This window comes from Protobothrops mucrosquamatus, unplaced genomic scaffold (genome assembly GCF_001527695.2).
Source record: "Protobothrops mucrosquamatus isolate PMUCROS unplaced genomic scaffold, P.Mucros_1.0 scaffold1203, whole genome shotgun sequence".
In the NCBI taxonomy this organism is placed as follows: Eukaryota; Metazoa; Chordata; class Lepidosauria; order Squamata; family Viperidae; genus Protobothrops; species Protobothrops mucrosquamatus.
In genome coordinates this window covers 402,166-421,584 of record NW_015387414.1, presented here as the reverse complement: position 1 = coordinate 421,584, position 19,419 = coordinate 402,166, and the positions used below count along the sequence as shown (strand labels likewise).

Below are 19,419 nucleotides of genomic sequence, written 5' to 3'. Positions count from 1 at the left end.
CTGATGGGACCTAACAGGTTTTAATCTTTCTTTGTGGTTCTTTCCATCCTCATATAACTGCTGGCATGATTATGAACTAGAAAGTAACATTTACATTAATAAACACTTTGATACGTTCCTTGCCAACTTAACTTTATTGATGTCATCCATTTGAGATAAATATGATCAGGAAATAAATACCAAAATAATAGAAATCTACTTTACTGATATAGGCTGTAACAACAGAATCTAAATCCTGACAGACTTTTATTTTCCTCCCTCTAATTCCATGATAGTCAAGGTGGACTAATCTTGAGTTCCTTCCTCACACCTTTGTGTTTTTCCAACTGAATTCCTGTTTTTCTAATGCTGCCATGTACCTTCTTCAAGGCTACCTCCATGTTCCTCTATAACTGCTGCTTGTTCTTCTAGGACTGGGTCAGACAGATGGATTTCCAGTCTTAGTAACAAAAATCTCATTCTTTAATTCTGGATAAAACAAAGTAAAACCTTCCATCCTGTCTTCCATACATCAGCAGTTATTTGAGTCCAGTATCTCCATCGTTAGTGAGTCTCCAATAAAATATGAGACTGGTGGTCCCTGGGGCTTCAAATTTTCTTTATTCCTTCTCAGTATAAGGAGGCATGGTAAGATTTATAATAAAAGATAGACTGAAAGTAAAGTGCAAAGTAGTACAAACATTATTTCTGTTTGGCTTCTTGAATTAAGACTAGTGGAAATCTAGCATACTAATCTATTGCTTTGGAACCGTCTATACTGTATTTATGAGTGGGAGGCAAAGTTTTAGTTCTCTGAAAAATATCTAGAAAATAAATCACCTACTAAAAGTTTATGATTTTGCTTTCAATGATATTGCTATGCACAATCTTATTTTCTTTCCCTTAAGTGTATATATCCAGTGTAGGGATTTTAGATTTCCAGAAAACCATAGCCTAAGGCAACTCTGTATATAGGAAGGAAGAGAACTGCAGAAATATGTCTATGTTCCTGAACAATGCTAGAATGGTATCTAAAATTAAAAGCAGTATGTTATCATCTTTATATAGGCCTAAAACCAAAATAATTTGCTTTGTTTATTAGTGGGTTGTATGGGTTGTACCAGCAGATAATGTTTGTAAATTGTGCAAATTTAATTAATTATGGTTTACACAATAAACAATGGTTAAACAATTATTTATGACCACAACTGAAACCAAAATTTCTGTTGTTAAGTGAGACATTTGTTAAATGAGTTTTGCCCCATTTTACAACCTTTCTTGCCACAGTTATTAGGTGAATCACCGCAGTTGATTCTATTGGGGAAAAAAACTGCCTACTGGGATTTGAATCACAAATTGTCTTATTTCCTCCTGCTCTAATGTGCATATTGTAAGCAGAACTGCTAAGTTTATAATTAAGGCAGTCAAGCTAAGAACTCTATCATCAAACGAATTGGGTACCCTATAAGGTTAAGGGAGATGCTGACTCCTTGCATAACCATATGTATTTTATCTCTGTGTTTCCTTTTATCTATTTTATCCTAGAATATGTATTTTATTTTTCTTTCATTTTATTGATAAGGTCATAATACAAATCAATTAATAAACTATTCTATTCCGTACCCATTCCCTATGGCTTCCTAAATGTTCTGTAATACCTCAGCTTCCTTCTGTCATTTCTGAAGGACAAAAATGCACATTGTCAATTTGGGGCTAGTCTGCTGACAAGGCAACCTTTATTCATCTTTTCCTGCCTGGATGAAAAGTAACATTTTTCAACCTTTGATTGTACAAGTAAGGCTGAATGGCTTGTCTCCTCTGTTTCATTTCATTGCAGAGAGATGCCTCTGTTCCAATTAGCTCGCGTGTCTTGTAGAGGACATGCCTCCTCTCTTTTTTTCCAGGGCTATTTCATTCTGTGCTGCTGAGCAGATTCAGCCCTTCTAAAGGGGCCTTCCTTTCTAAAGCCCAAATAAGTGGTCGTTGATCAGAAAGGAATGCTGAAATGCTGAACCATCTCCCAAACACACAAAGTGGTCAAACAGTATGTCTAATTTTTTTTAATACTGGTAGTCCTTATTTAACTATGGTAACTGGGACCAGAATTTCTACAGCATTTCTATACATGTGGTTATAAAGCATGACTTCATTTGGCTGTGCCACTTAGCAATGACAGGTGCAGCAGTCCCCAGTTACTATTAGTAAGCAGCAACCTACGTGATCATGACTTTTGACTTCCTGCTGAATTTCCGCTGTATTTGCTTGTGGGAAGCAGCATAAAGGTTTCCAGTTCACAATCATGTGACTGTTGGATGCTACAATGGTCAGAAATCTGGGTCAGTTGACAAGCACCTGGATTGCTCTAAAGAATACTATGAAGTTCCTCTTATAACTGATGTACTTTCATGTATTATTTTGTAATTTCAGCTCCTACTTATATTCTAGCTCTCTTTCCAATTGTTTCATCACTTCTAGTTTGTTAGAGAAGGATGCCATATGCTAAATAAATAAATGTCAGAAAAGGAAAAGGTTCATCAGGCTCTACATTAAAGAAGGAAATACCTAGGACTAATTGTATCAACTGGATCTCTCAGTAACAGAAATCGGCCAAAACTTTGACAGAAGTAATACTCATGTAAACTGCTTCAGATCATCAGTAAACAATCCATTCACAGCAAGTCACTTTAGCTGGTTCCCATGAACAGTTTGGAAGCTCGTGTAAATTTGTCCCAAACACTGAATTGGGCAGTATATAAATTTAATGATAAAATAAATTTTTTTAAAAAATAATGAACTGAAAATGGGAGAGATTTGAAAACACTTTCTCAGTCCTCACTCAACCTTCTCCAATCTGATCTTAAAATAACTGTTCCATTATCTTACTGGAATAGGAAAACTGAGGTCAGAAGTATTTTAAGGAAATCGGATTGATCAAGGCTTTTAAACTAGGTTGGGAAATATATCAGATCAGAAATTTGAAATAGTACCTGAATTGGGCTTAATCCTACTATGAAACAGTCTCATAGTTGCCATGTATCTATGGGCTTTTCCAATTTCTTCTTATCAGATACCTCCGCTGTGCATCAAATGATGGTCAGCAAGAGAATTAAGTCCTGCCTAGAAACCTAGAGATAAAAATTGGTACTAAACCAGTTGTCAACATAAACCAAATGGCTTTCCCTTTCCATAAATCTGATTAAACATGACCTTGTGAGAATATGCATTTTGTTGTGAAAAGCTTGGCAGTTCTGATTCTCCCAGGATTAAAAGCTACTTAGAATTTATTGTTGGTTCAGAGATTTTTCACAAAAGATAGAAATACCATAACTGCCATAAAAATAACACTCCACATTGTTCACTAATTTTTGTTGATTGTATTTAACACTTATTTTTTTCCCTAGGAGCTTAAGATGATATGAATGGATAGGGAGTTTTATCTAACTTTTCCCACAAGAATAACCCTCTGATGTGTCCTAGGTTGAAAAAAAGGGCCTGTCATTCATATTTTTGTGATATTACAAACCAACTATAGGTAATTTATAATCTCAAATCTAAAAATATAGAATGTATGTATAATATGGATATTAACCACAAAAAAGACTTTATCACATTTCATACTAAACTACAACACATGCACACATAAACACACATACACACTTTTGATTCTGTGAAAAAGTATTTCTTCTGATTATTACAAATTATTACATTGTTATTATAATTGTAAATTATTACATACATTGTGGGTAGTATGCAAAATGCAACATCAATTATCTAAGCACAGCCTAGAAGATGTAGAAAGCTGCCAACAAGAGATGTTCAAACCATTGTTCCATATAATCCAATACAGGTAGCATTTTCTAGGATTTCAGAAAACACTTTTTGCAGGCCATGTACATTTTTTGTAACTATTACTTACTTACTCTTCAAATATTGAAAGTACAGCTTATGTAGAAAACTGGAGAGCAACTATAGGTAGTCCTCAACTTATAGCCACAATTAGAACCAGAATTTCCATTGCTAAGGATTGTTAATTGAATCACACCAGATTTTGTGACCTTTTTTCCATGGTTGGTCAGTGAAGCACTGCTGTTGTTAATTTATTATTTAGCTATAAGATGAATTACATAGTCATGAAGTGATTCTAGCTTGTCCCATTGACCTAGTTTGTTGGATGCCAGCTGGGAAATTTGCAAATGATGATCACATGACCCTGGGACATTGTAACCATTGTAAATACATGCTGGTTGCCAAGCAACTGATTTATGATCCTGTGACCATGGGGATGCTGCAACAGTTGTAAGTGCAATGAAGAGTTGTAAGTCACTTTTTCCAGTGCCATTGTAACTTCAGTTGCTAAATGAATAAGTTATATGTTGAGGACTATCTGCATAGAGAAAACTATTGTCCTTAACAATTTTAAGCTTCCCAGAGCATTTGGGAAACTGGATGTGTATCTTCTAAATGAACAGATAGACAAAAACGCCAGTATTATTTAGATCACCAATCATTGTCTTGTTTTGCTATACTTGAACTTCTATGCAGTTTTTAATGAGTTTTAACATTAAAACATTTATAGCTGCGCTTATTTTATAAACTGTGTAAATAAATTAGATTAATAACTGAGTGGTTCTGTTTAACCAACATAAAACAGCAATGTTTGTCAATGTAGAATTTGATACACTGCCCTTCAGACATACATTGATTTCAGGCCATGAAGCACAGTTGCAAAATTCTAAGACAATTTAATTGGGTATTTAAAGCAAACATGTAAGATGAACCACAGTTAAATAATTCCTGAACAAAATATATCAACAATTTAATTAAAGTAACAATTCAGCTGCTAGAAATTAACATTAGTAAACAATATATACAAATCAGCCAAAATAAAGTACAATAATATCAATAAAAATATTCACTATGAAGACCAGACTAGTAGTTATGCCAAACCTGTTGAATCCAATTATGCATGAAAAGGAAATCATCTCCTTGACTCTTTTAGTTGTATTTGGAAAGTAACCAGGACTGTTGCAGGACATAGCATAGTTTATAACACAGTTCATAGTGACCTTTTTCTAAAGGCACAATTTTTCTGAAAAAAAAATTCAGAAAAAATGTTTTTTTGTTTCTGAAAAAAATATTTATGATCCTACAGTCTTTGCAATAAGGTGCCAAAGACCGACATTGAAATTCACTGAAATTCAGCAAAATTTATAGAGGGAAATTATATATAGTTAACCATTATCCCTGTAACTTCATCATGACAATTCTAGATGTTACACAATGCACTTGTGCCTAACCATAACAGGCTGGCACTCACAATTCCATCAAAAGGAAGGAAGGAAGGAAGGAAGGAAGGAAGGAAGGAAGGAAGGAAGGAAGGAAGGAAGGAAGGAAGGAAGGAATTAATTAATTCCTGGAATCCTCTCACACTTGAATTAGTGGCATAAAGCTTCTGAGAGTAGAAAATAAGAGGAGTTATTTGAACTTTAAAAAGAAAACAAACCAAAATTAGAAAAAAAAACCATCAGGAAAAGCTACAGTTAAGATAAAAGTGATACAAAGTTGTGCATGGCAGCTAGTAAGTATGTTGTATGCAGAAGATCCCCAATTCAATTGACAGCCTGGAGAACATATTGAATTCAGTTGTTAGAAGCTTAGAATGCATAGAAGCCAGTATTTTATACATCTCTACTTTAGGTGACAAATACTTTCCTATACTCAGTCTTCCCATAACCTGTTTGCATCTTGCCAAGAATCATAAAATAGCAATATGGTTCAGTTTTTATACATTTCATATTTATAACTTCAGTATATATTGCAATGTTACTATTTGTCACAGTCTTCTCATTTTCTACAACCTGTTATAGAGAGTAAAAATGCACAAGTCTTACACTCCATTTTTTAAACTTGGCTGATTTTTCCTTATTCAGTTTGTAAGTGATATGATTTTAACTAAACACTGCTTGCATTTCCTTAGCTTTTTGAAAGGAATTACATTGATGGATATTCAAGTACAATATAATAATTTTTATTTTTAACTTTCACTATCTAGATAGGCAGTTGTGTAGGCTTTTTTCCTAGGGAAGTAAATTTTCATGACTATTTTATGCAGCTGTTTTCACAGGTATTGGCTTAAACCACAAATTCATCATTCCCCCAGGTCTCTCTTTTCCAGGCCTATAAAATATGTATAATAATAAAATATTGTAAGGGATTTATTTCCTAGTAGAAATACTTCCAAGCAATTTCAGGGATTGAATTACTCCCAAGTTGCTTAAGGTATTTCTAGTAAGGCAGACACTAGATATGCTTGAAGGTTGGAGAATATGGTTTAAATTATTCCCAACATAAATGATCTATTATGATTACCAAGCAGGCCAAACATGACAGCCATCTAATTATACTGTAGAGGTGGTCTAAAATCATAACTTTCTCCATGGAATGAATTCAAATTTAATTGCCATTTTTGGCAGCACAAAATATGAGACATTTGTAACAAATATTTAATTTTGACATGGGAATGGAAAATAATGATCCAGTGTTCAAGTTTCTAAATTTTATGGAAACAGAATACAGTTTTTTCCTGATTGTGTAATATAAGGTGCTATATAAAAATAATGTAAAATAACGATCCAATTCTATTCTATTCATAGAACACTCCAGATTATCATGTAGAATATCAGACAGTTGGAAGTGAAATGTTCCCAAAACTACCAAATTAATAGTATCTCAGCTAATCTTACAAATGGAAGCTTGCATCTACATCTGCTACCTAGTTTGGTAGATGAAGTATTCTACATGTAGTACTTGATACCTCTTCACGATTAGAAAATTATTTGTATACATTTTAATTAATTTAATTGGATATTCCCAGCAATTATAAAGAAGGAAATGCAAACCATAATGTAGGCTATGATTTCCACACTTAACAAGCATCACTGTAAGAACCTTGTTCATTTTTCTTGCATATGTTCTTGTTTGTTTTTGCTATGACAGAAACAGTTTTAGTACCGTACTCTTGCAACAGTGATTTTCAGCAATTTCTCATCTCACTTGTCAGGAAAAGGATAAAGTGGAGCATGGGAGTCTGCCTTATGCTGAGTCAGACCATTGGCCTTTGTAACTCAACATTGTTTACACTGGCTGGCAGAGCTCTCTGCGATTACAGACTAGAACATCTGCCAGTTTTCTTTATGGAAGGAATTAATCCTGGCATTTTCTGTGCACAAAGGATAAGAACTATCTTGATCTTGGAAAACCTGTTATAAGTTCTTAGTGATTGCCATATATCTAGGAGGCTAGCCCCCATAGGTGTACCTTTTCTGGTGCTTCTGATAGTTGTTACCTATGTGGCTCATAGATATGGCCACCCATCCTTTTTATGCTGGGTAAATCTGAAATCCAGATGTTAGCCTTCGACCTATAGATAAAATCTTGAACTCCTAAAATATTGTTATCAAGCATGGTCTAGATCAACTGCAGTACTTTTAATATGTATGGACTTCAACAAGCTGACAGAGAATTCTGGGAGTTGATGTCCACACATCTTAACATGGCTAAGATTGAGAAATACTGGCTTAGAAGAAACTAAACAAAAGAAACCCACTCTCAAATCAATCAGTTATGACAGAGTTCAAATAGCTACTCACACTGCTGGACCTCTCTTGGTAATACGAGTGCATTTCAGGTGCTTGGCAAATGGTTGGCATTTATACTGGGTTGCAGCATCCTGTGATCATGTGACCCTGATAGAAATGTTTTGCCATTTTCCAGCAAAAAATGACAAAAAGCCCACCCATTGAATATATTGGATTTGCTAAATCACCACATGGTTTACTTAATAATTATGGTGACTTGCTTAGCAATGGTTATAATAACAGTGGGAAATAGAGTCAGGTCACATGGCGACCTGCTTAATAACTGCAACAACTTACAACCAAAATTTCAGACTCAAATGTGGTTATAAGTTGAGAACTACTTGTACCTGTAATTTTGAAGATAGGCCATAGGTTGCTATTTGTCTTGTACTCAGAAACAAGATGTTTCCTAAGGTTGTGCAACTATGTAGTATCACTTAATTTCCCTTGCAGTTAATGAATCTTACTCTCTTAATATACAGTATAAACTGTAGTATCTTCACAATGGAGATTTTCTTTTACAATAAATGAAACTTTATCTCTGAACATCCACTATGCTAAGGTAATATGGTGAGGTCTTCTCAACAATTTTTTGCACAATGGAATTTTGAAAACAAGGCAAATATTTCAGGAGATATTTATTCATAAAGAAACAAGACCTGAAGAAAAATATGTAAAATATACTACCCTAAAAGCATATTATTATTTTTTTATAAAATCTTCTCTTGTCTGTTATGAACTGTATTCAAAAACCAAAGTTTTTTCTCTCACTCTGATAATTTAAATAACCACACCATTTTTTTTACTTGAAACAACCTTTTCTTTGTGTTTTAAAAAAAGCTAATGAAGCCTAATTGGTTTGAATAAACTCTTTTATTTTGAAGTTTTGAGCAGTCCAAACAAAACATTGCCCTGCGGCATAAATACAAAAAGTATTTAAAGCACATATTTGACAGCCAAAAATTAGAAAGAATTAAAACAAAGTTTGTAGGAGTGGTAGAATGTCTGACTTTGTAAACAAGAAGAACTCTAGAAAAACCACTTTCACATATAGAGGGTATGCAAGCTTTCTGTACATAAAATAAAAACAAATCTGAAATTGGACTTCAGGTATTTATCAAAAGATAAACAGTTGAATTCTAAAGTAGCAAACATATATAGGCACACATCATCAGTATTCTGCAGATGGTAGAATTTATAAAACCGGATGAAAACAAAATAATCTCCAGATTACAGGCTGCAGTTATATCATACAGATTTGAAAGAGTTAAAAATGAGATGTCACAATATCTTATATCAGTTCTAAAATTATAGTGTTAGATAGACATAAAACTACATTTCAATGATAAATTAACTTTTAATAAGTGCATTTTATGCTTTTTTGAGAAGAAAGGAAAGCACTGGAAACCTACTAGGTACGAATAAAGCAGATTGCTAAGTACCTCAAATGCAATCCCAAACTTTTTATTGTATGGGGAAATAATAACCTTTTCACATAAAATTTTAGATTGATAACCAGCCCACTGAAAAAAGTCACATTAGCTGTTTTAAGTGTCAAATTTGAGATTTATGTATGCTCAAAGAAAACATTGCTTATAATTCAAAAATAACTTTATGTAAGAAACCTACAAGTTATTCCTTGATTTAATGGTGTTTTACACAGGATAATAAAAATCTGGCAAGTGCAAAATCTACTATGGCTTGTTTCTGTGCTACATAGCAATAGATGTATACAGATACACTTCTGAAACTGGCATTACCATAGCGCCACCTTCTGGTTATATTTGTTTTATTAAGAGAGTTGTATTTATCTATGGCAGCCAAAAATCAGAGGTCTATTAAAACTAGCTCATTTACAGATCACAAAAATGTATGCCTTTTAATGCATTTTGTCAGCTAAAGGTGCTACCAGACATCTTCTGATTTTTTTATTTTACAGTTTGTATCTGTCTTCAGAAGAATATACTTCCAAAGTGTATTGTGCACATTGAAAAATCCTCATTTTTTGAAGTTTTAAATCCATTATTTCATTCCAGAAGATATACAGGAATATAACCACACAATTGAGGATTAAATTATATTCATATTATGTAATTATTTAATCAAATTGTATATGGCTAGAACAAAAGGGGTAATTGTATTAGTTTATCTTATAATTTCAAAGCTGGATACAAAGATCAAAAAGCCATAAAAGACTACATGGAAAATGTATAGTATTTTCTTCAAATTATCAAAAAGATGTTGAGTAATACACTGTTTCTTAATTTTTTGTTTTTTTATTTCAACCCAAGAGTTGACACTGGATATCAACATTCCTTTGGTGGGAGCATAACATCTAGGGAGCTTTTTGCAAGTATTTAATGAGATTTCTGCTTCTTTTTCTTCTTCTTCTAATCCCACCTGAGATCCCTAATCTGAATTCAAGCTGAAGTTAGGATAGTTCATTAAGGCGACTTTGCCCAAAGTCACCACCTTTAATCTTGGAATAAGGGAGTGTTTCTCAATCTCAGCAACTTTTTAAGATGTAAGGACTTCACTGCTCAGAGTTCTCCAACCAGCACGTTGGCGTGGGAATTTTGGGAGTTGAATTTTGACGTATCTTAAAACTGTAGAAGTTGAGAAACACTGGACTAAAATAAACAAGTATTCTACAGATTCATGTTTATTCTACAGATTCATGTACTGTACTAATAAAAAGACTACAAGGAATCGGTATGTAGAAGGAAAAAGTTGCAACTATCAGCACCTTCTTAAATTAAATAGATATTTATTTTCTGGGATTCCATATCTACTGCCTTAAGATGTAAGGAAACAATTGAGTTGTTTAAAGAATTGCTGACAAGCACAATATGCATGCCAATACACATACACTGAATCACGTTTCTCCTTTGAACCTAGATATTCCACAGCTTTATGCCACAGCATATATGAAATGGCAGTGACAGTAAAAATGCTTGGGATGAATTTGTTCATCATATCCCCTAATTCTTAATATAACTATCATAATCAAATGCATCTTTTGAAGACAGATTATAAAATTTTTACCAAAAGAAGTTTATGTAACGTTTCGCATTATACTCAAATAGATACGTTAGTTAAAAGAAACTTTATTCATCTGGCAGTCATGTACCTTAAGCAACTGAAAGTAAACCTTTTAGTGATATTAAGTACAGGATGCTGCATGATCATATACTGAGTATAAAATATACTATTTTATAATGAACAACAGAAATGTGGATTCATAAAGCTGGCATGCTAGAACAGCTTATGATTTTGAAATATTCATTTTAAAAGACCTTGTCAGATGTAGAATTAGTAAGTAATTATGATTTTACCCTACATTTTAAGCTTGACCCAAAGTTCTCTGATTCATTATCTTTGAACAATTGTTGCTGGAATGCTATCACAGGGAGTTAATGGTGATTGCACAATGGGAGGGAGAGGAGCTTAGTTATCTGAATCTACCTTAGTGTAGAAATAGAAAAATATGAAGTTAGTTTTTCTAGAAGTTTTTTCATAACAAAGTAATATTACTCAATTTTATCATTTAAGATAGCAAGCATTTGTAGCCTATTGTTTACTATCAATAAGATCTTTGTCAGTAATATTTATAAGCAAGAAATGTGTTCAAATGAAAAGTTGCTGGGTAATCCGTTGCTTCAAGTAATGATTGTATCCGTTATGTTTACTGAAGTAATACAGGTAATCCTCAACTTATGACCATTCATTTGATGGTTTGAAATTACAATGGTGCTGAAATAATGATTTATAACAGGGGTAGTCAACCTTGGCTCTTTTATGACTCGTGGACTTCAACTCCCAGAATTCCTGAGCCAGCACAGCACAACAAGGTTGACTACCCGATTTATAACATGTCCTTGAAGTTACATCACATCATCCCTGCAGTCATGTGATCATGATCTGAACACCTGATAATAGGCTCACATTTACAACAGATGCAGCATCCTGCAGTCATGTGATGATGATTTGCAACTTCCTAGCAAGCTTCCAACAAGCAAATCAATGGGAGAAACCAGATTTGCTTAATGATTGCATTGGTTAGCAACCAAAATTTCAGCCCCAAATGTAGTCGTAAGCCAAGTACTACATGTATAACAAGATCATTAAATGAAACTGCTTCCTGCTAAAAAGATCCAGCAGATTTATTTGTAACAAGGTACATTTTAATACAATCGTCAAACTAAATATTGCAAGTTTATAGGAAGCATATCTGCTACAGAATATCCAGGGAGAATCCATTTTGACAGTTGGCTATATCCTCACTATCCCTGCATTATCATAAAGTAGCCTGCAATAAGATTAGTTTTGAATAGTTTATAGAAATAAATTTTAAGCTTTCCTCATGCCCCATGTTTCACTTCTTTGCATTATTCAGTAACAAAACATATATAATAACTAACCATGATTTAAGCCAGTTGCCATAAATAAACTTTAAGCTATAATTCTATTAGAAATAACTGACTTAGAAATAAATCTTTCTAAATTCTTTGTAACTTCTGAATAGATAAGAGTAGGATTGCACCATTATAATTATTTAATTTTCTTTAATAATAATAGTAATAATAATAATCAAATGCACTAAAGATACACATTTTTAGAATATTGTCTCTGAACTAAATACCCGCAAATGAATTCACAATTTTCTGGTATCACTAGTTAAATTTCCAAATAAAAAAATATTCAATTAGAAAACAGTAATTCACAGGCAGAAATTTGCTTGGAACAGCAGGGCTGTAGTTAAAAAAATGAATGTAGGATTTTTGTATTAATTATCTAACACTAAAAGAGGTTACTTGTAATACTGTGAATAGTGTTTGCTAAAGACAACATAGTTTCTATGAGTTAGTGAAGAGCAACTCTTAAATTATAGCAAATGATATTGTGTAAATCTTGAAATAAATTTTAAGGACCATACTTTCTGGGGAAAAAAAAACATTCATTTTTCAATTTCTGCAAATGCACCAGAAATTAAGCAAATAATGAAATACAAGGGAATGCCTAAATGCAGAGTATTAAATTATGATTTCGTTAGTTAATTCTATTAGCATTTGATTTTGACATGTTTTTGAAGTCTAGTAAAGTTTGGCATTTAGTTGATGCAGATTTCAGCTCAGGTGAAGTAACTCTTACAAGAATTAAGTTTGCTGAAGTCTGACATAACGCTGAATTACTAACATATTTGTCACTCTACAAGTGTTGGTTGATTCTTGGTTCAAAATAACACAATCTAGAAATACTTTAAGTCCTACTGGGATACATTAGCAGATGTATACAGGAGAACAGAAATAAACCTTTTTCTATTTGTACAGCAAAAAATTCTTCAGGTTATTAAAATATGCACCTGAACCCCAGGGTTAGATGTTAAAATTATTAGAATTTTGTTCTTCCTGCCCTGTCCCCATTTATACAAATGAAGACCACTGTTTTTAGAGGAATGTAGGAATCTACATTTCCTCCTGAGACCCATTGAGGTAGTAAAATGGGAAGCTTAATGTAAATCTTCGCCTTTCATTTTATTTCAATTGCAAAATGGACTTTCAGATACGAGCATGGATCTGTTTTACACTGACATAGCCTTCGAACTGCTGTAGAACATAACTTTACACCTTGCACTAAAAAACCTCCTTGCTCACACCAAGTCCTTGCTGCTTGCTGCATAGAAGTAAAAAAGCTAACATGGTAAGAGGAAATTGCAACTGAAGTATGACATTTTAAAGGCAATCCTTAAGAACAACTTGCAAGAGATACCATATGACAGACATGTCAAACTTGCGATGTAACGTCGCGGAGCTTTTTCCCCATTGCCAGCAATGGGGTGGGTACGGTTTCCTGGCGACGCATCCGACCCGTGGGCCAGCAGTTTGACACCCCTGCCATATGATAAGCCAGCAGAAGTGTGAATGATGCCTATCAACAATCTTCCACTTTGTCCATATCTGCATATAGTTGATATACGGATGATACACCTGGATGATATATATATATATATATATATGTATAGCTGCTGTCTATCATTCAGAATGTCTATGGTCCATTGCAAAACTTTGGTCTTTTCACTTTCCTATCGTCAGATAGTAGTGCTGCTGTCTATTGAGCAAGTAGACTACCACTTCATAGGTAGTCATCATTATAGCTGTGTTCGGTATTTGTCTTATCAAATGTGTGGCTAGGCCACGGTAGAAAGAACTATAGCCTTCTTCTTGCAAAAGCAAGGATAGGGTCTGGAAAAAGGATCGGTACTTTGTTCCTTCTTCTCGTAGTCTTGTTCGTACAACCTCTGCATTAAAGAAAAAGGAGAAAGTCTCATATTTGATAATATATTTTATACAAAAATCTCCAATTCTAAGCAATATTCATAAGCAATCACTATGCAAAGACCAGAAATTTCATTTCTGTTTGATTCAATCCACATTCAACAACGTTTAGCTTCATGGACATTAGTATGCTTTAAATTAGTCAATACTGTTATGTCTCAAGGAGCAAAGCATGTAAGGTAATGACCAACAGATTGTAAATTTGGTCTATCAGGTCCAAAATAATTAAATCTATCTACCACCTTTCTTAGATTGGTTGACAGAAATACAGTACTTCTCTTCTTCATCTAATTACAATACTTTTCTAAGTGATCAGCATAAATACTTTCATCAAATTGTGGGCCAAGTTCCAAATTCTAGTAGTGATGTTAAAAGCCCTGAATAACTTGCAATTAAAATATATCAAGAGTATGTCAAGTAATAGCTTTAGCTATTCTGCCCAGGCTACCTGATCATCCCTTTGAGGTCCTCCTTCAAATGCCTTGTTAAACTTTGATGGATGACTACAAGACAGAGATCATTTTCAGTTTGGCTACCTCTCTTTGAAATGGTCTTCCCAAGAAAAAAAACCTGTTACTTACACTGTCTTCTTCAGAACCAGGTAAAGATATTCTTGTCCTGGCCATATATTTAAATCTATGCACTACACTGGAATAATGACTTTTAACTGTGTTAAGGTATCTTTCTTGGATGATTTATTAATTGTATTTTATTGTTTTGGATTTATAATGTTTTAGAAATGTCAGCGGTGAATATTTTTATTAATAATGTCTGGCTAGCATTTTCATCAGTTTTCTGAAAACTGCATGTTTTTTTTTTCAGGGTTAAACTGGAGAGTCTTTGGTGCTCTCTAAATTTGCTTTATTGCAGACATTTCATCACCCAACCAGCAACATCGCCAGTCTCCCTTCGAGCATTGATGATGCTACCTAGTTGGGCAATGAAATGTCTGCAAAAAACAAACAAGCCTCAGAGAACACCAAATGCCCTACAGTATTTTATTTTATTTAAGTTTTTATTGATTTTTTAATACAATTCAAAAGTACTTATTCAACAAACGTGTTGTCTGAGTATATCATTCATTAATACAAATTGATAAAATAAGTCCAAGTTTGAAAATATTCGGTTTCTTCTTTTTCTTTCAACCTGCATGTTCTTAAAGAAGACGAATGTGGTCATCATTTAACAACCCAAATAACTTTAACGTAATCTATGATTTGTTGCAATATACAGTGATAAATACTATCTTTTTTGTTCACCATCTTTCTAAGCAAATGATCCTTACCATGTGGATAGGCTATAGACGTAGCACAGGTTTTGGAAGTGGCTGCGGCTGCCATCATACTAACAAAATCAGATGCTTTTTTGACAGGCTCATCCTCCTTATCCATCCCAGAAGCAGAATTACATTCCAAGATTTTTTGTTTAATATTCTCATAAATAACAAAATGAATAACAGTCTCTGATATGCCTGCATAAGAGGCAGACATTCCTCGGTAAAAACCTTTAATTCCATCTGACTGATAAACTTTGCGTACACATTCAAACGCATTCATCCGTCTTTCTCCACGATTCCTAAAATGGAAAACAAAACAAAAGTAAAAACTACTTTGAAATCTAAATAGTTTACATTCTACCAAGAATCAGCATGACATACTCCATGCAGCAAAGTGGCCCAAAGCTTTCATAGTTTTCACATTTGCATAGTTTGGTGGAACCATTTATATATTATCAATGATCAAAGAAAAAATACAGCCTTTCACCTACATACAAATAGCCTGACTAAATTAAGCCTGATTAAATTTCAACTAAAACTATAAGCCTCAATTCCTCTCGAGGCCCAGAACTACTGTTTACAGGTAGTCCTTAACTTATGATGTCGTAAAATGAGTTGGTCACATGACAGATCTGATTTTATGACTTTTCTGCAGCGGACATTGAGTGAATGCTATGGTCAATAGCAAACCAAAGATTCACTATTTCAAATTGTTTCAAACCAAAGATTCTCTATGGGTATAATTTTGCAAAACTCTGCAAGTGCCAATTGTCAGCAAAACTTTTGTAAAACTCCATCTTGTGACCACTGGACACTGCAAACGGCTGTAAATGTAGCTATGTTGTCAAGTGCCCAAAGTTCAGTCATGTTTGCATAGATTTTTAACTAATAGAGACATGACATTAATCAAGACTAGCCTTTCAATCTTAGTTCTAGATGTCTGGATGCTCAGACAAATATGTAAGAAAAACTTCTTTTAACTATATTCATTTATTCATGAAATTGTTACAAGCTAAAGCCTTATGACTGATGCATCTGGGATCAAGATTCTTTCATTTAAAAAAGCCTTCTTTAAAGCCAGTTTTTTATTTGTGTGCCTTCAAGTCGGTCTTGGCTCTTAATGATTGTATGGATTAGTTCTTGAAATTGTTGTGACAAGATGTTTGGAACTGGGATATAGAAGGGCTGACCTAAAGTCACTTAGTCAAGACATAAGCAGAAAAGTTGCTATTTCTGCACCTTTTTTGAATTGCAGACTTAAAATTACTGCTCTCAAATGTTTTTTTCTATGCCATTTAAACTGTTAAGAAGGCACTATAACATGTATTATTGATAGGTTCTATGCTCCAAATCATTGCCAATCAACAATTTGCCTTAGGTTTCTTGCTAATTCATGTTCCATAGACCCACAAAATAAAAAATAAGAATTCTGAATTACCTACAACAGCATTTCAATATCTAAAATAAATATGTTTCTCATTAAAAGGATTGAAATATATCTTAAATCATACAGATTATATTTCTAATCCATGGTCTGATGATACCCAGTTACATTTTACAGCTTTAGGTATAAATAGTGTACACTGTACATGCTAGAATCTCTCTGAAATAGAAATCTAAAGTATATACTCAGAACAAATGTTTTTGGGCACATGCAATATATGTATGTATGTGTATGTGTTTTTTTTGAAACACTGAAGTAAAAAACATAGATGTCTCAAGTGTCAGCAAGTTAACAGGCTCATTTAAAAACAGATGTAGGAGGGTAGTTAATGATGGAACTTTATTGGTTCCTTACATTAACTTTTTATAATGTAACTTTTGACCAATTTTATACATACCAATCTACTTATTTTTTCAAGAGATCATTGGAGATTTTACCTTGCATCAAGTTGTAATCGTGTCTTTACTAACCAAATTGGATTAGTTACTGTGATTGCAGTAAAACCTAAACAAACATTTTAAAAAATAAATTACTTTTTCTAACATCATGGCAACAATAGGGTAAACTACAACATATACAGCAAAAAGATTTAAACTGACTTGTACTATGTTAATTGTAAAAATTCAGAAATAAATATCTACAACATTTTATTATTAAAAGTCCATAAGGCCAATAATACTCTTCATGATTTCAAAAATACATTTGTTATTAAAAACTTATTAACCATAGGTACATATAAAACTCAGTTTGTACCATTCTATTCATATAAATTTCATTTGGTACTTTTCCTTCAGTTTGAAACAAGGCCAGCTAACTCTAAATATAATCCATAAAAGTAAATTGCAAATAACATTAAACCATATCAATAAATTATTCTCTGTAAATTTACTTTATACATTGAAAATTCAAGCAGAACATAAAAAGTTGCTAACTAAACAGTCAGTTCTCTTCCTCTATATAAATACTTGACATATTTGATTGAAATAGAAGTTGGATATCATACAATTTATGCCAGCAACTACTATTTAGCATTCAAACTGGGCCATAGAAATTCTCATACATTGAAAAATAAATTATCAGTTACAGGAATGTGAATATATGTATACTGTGACCTATTAAGCGATAACAACTATTCAAAATTCCAGTAAGATGATATTGCTGAGACTACTAGTTAAATGTTTATCTCATCCACTGTAGAATCACAAAACACGGAAAGCAGAAGGCTGAAAGGGCAGTTTTTAATAGCTGTTCAGTTACAAGATTAATATAAAATGCAACTTTTATAAGGTGACACAGAAGGGAGAATAAATTTTACTAGATTCTGACCACCCAGTTGTTGTTATTCTATTGGAAAGAAATGCAAAGCACTATTCTTGCTATCACAAATCCTACTTTCTTCCTAAATTAAAAGGATATATGGATTTTAGAGTCAGTATTTGGGTTATCTTTTTCAAGATTTTCTGCACATTCCAAACCAGAGAATGTAGAAACTTGATTTGCTAATGTCATATGTAAAGCTTCTAGATAATTTCTACAGTTGCTCACAGCATAAAAATTATAAACAGCACAATCCTATATATGTCTATTCAGAAGGAAGTCCTATCCAATCGTGTTAGTATTATTTATAAAATTCCAGTCTTAAAAACTGTAAATAAAATGATCCAATAATTTTGAAATTAATCTATTAAAACAACCATCCAAATTTTTTAATTTCATGGTTGTTTTGAGTGCAAGCATTTAAATTAATTTTATATTTATAAAGCTATCTTAGAATGCTTCAAATAAATCAGTAAAATTCTCTCTCTCCCAGTGTTATAATATTTAAAAAGTTTATTATTCCACCTCTTTCATGAGTCTTTCCTTAAAAAAGTTTGATGCTCTACTGTACTTTCCCCCCCACTTGAGCTCTAAATTAACTTGGATGTTTCTATTCAGCAAACAAAATTATTTTCTTACTATTATGTTTAAACATTAGATTCTAATTTTACAACAATTACTTCTATCTTGGGAAATACACCATAAAACAGCATAATATATTTTAAAGTTAAACTTTATTTCACAATAAAAAGATACTAATTATGTGAAGCTATTCCTATTTAATGTTAAATTTCTCCTAGTCCTTAGTATATTATTCTCTTTTACTGGGTAAAATGGTTGGGTTTCAATATTTTTTTACATAGTCTATTTGTACTCCACACAAAATGCTTTCCTTATGTGCAGAAAATGAATTTAAATCATTTAAAAATAACAAATATATGTAGAATTACAGTTAATTAATTTATGGTTTGAGACTAAAAATCTATAAATCCTAGGAAAAAAGGCTTCCAGATAAAACTTACTTCTGAGCAGATATGCATAGGACTGTACTGTGAACTTATTTAATTCTGAAAACTATTGGCTGAAAACTCTGACTACGGCAAATAGCAAGTACACATCAGAAGATTTTTAGAGGAAAATATACCCCATGTTTCAATTAAAACATCTCAAGATCCCAGGAATTATTTGTGCTGACTTTCTTTGTGAGACAAACTGAATTGATAAATCAATGAATATAAGTAATGCTAAACTCTGTTTTTAAAGGAAAAGAGGCTCTGATCAATGAATTCAATTAACTGCAATGCTATTTAGGTGCAGTTGTGAATAACTACAAAATTTACACAGAAATTTCTGTGTAAATTCTGTATATTATCAAAAAGAGAGCTTACTAAACAAATTAGGTTAATTTTATACCAGTTGACTAAAATGTTT

The 19,419-nt window shown here is 32.8% G+C and overlaps 1 protein-coding gene across 1 annotated transcript in view; it reads right to left on the bottom strand.

Moving 5' to 3' along the window:
• Positions 1–13,624: 13,624 nt before the first annotated feature.
• The window catches only part of SLC25A36 (solute carrier family 25 member 36), a 28,472-nt gene continuing 22,677 nt past the window's right edge, over positions 13,625–19,419 (bottom strand). The window contains exons 5-7 of the mRNA XM_015820895.1: positions 17,109–17,175; positions 15,237–15,526; positions 13,625–13,914 (exon numbers count right to left, since the gene is read on the bottom strand). Of these exons, the coding sequence (XP_015676381.1) occupies positions 13,691–13,914; positions 15,237–15,526; positions 17,109–17,175 (581 nt within the window). The 3' untranslated portion in view covers positions 13,625–13,690. The remainder of the gene's footprint in view (positions 13,915–15,236; positions 15,527–17,108; positions 17,176–19,419) is intronic.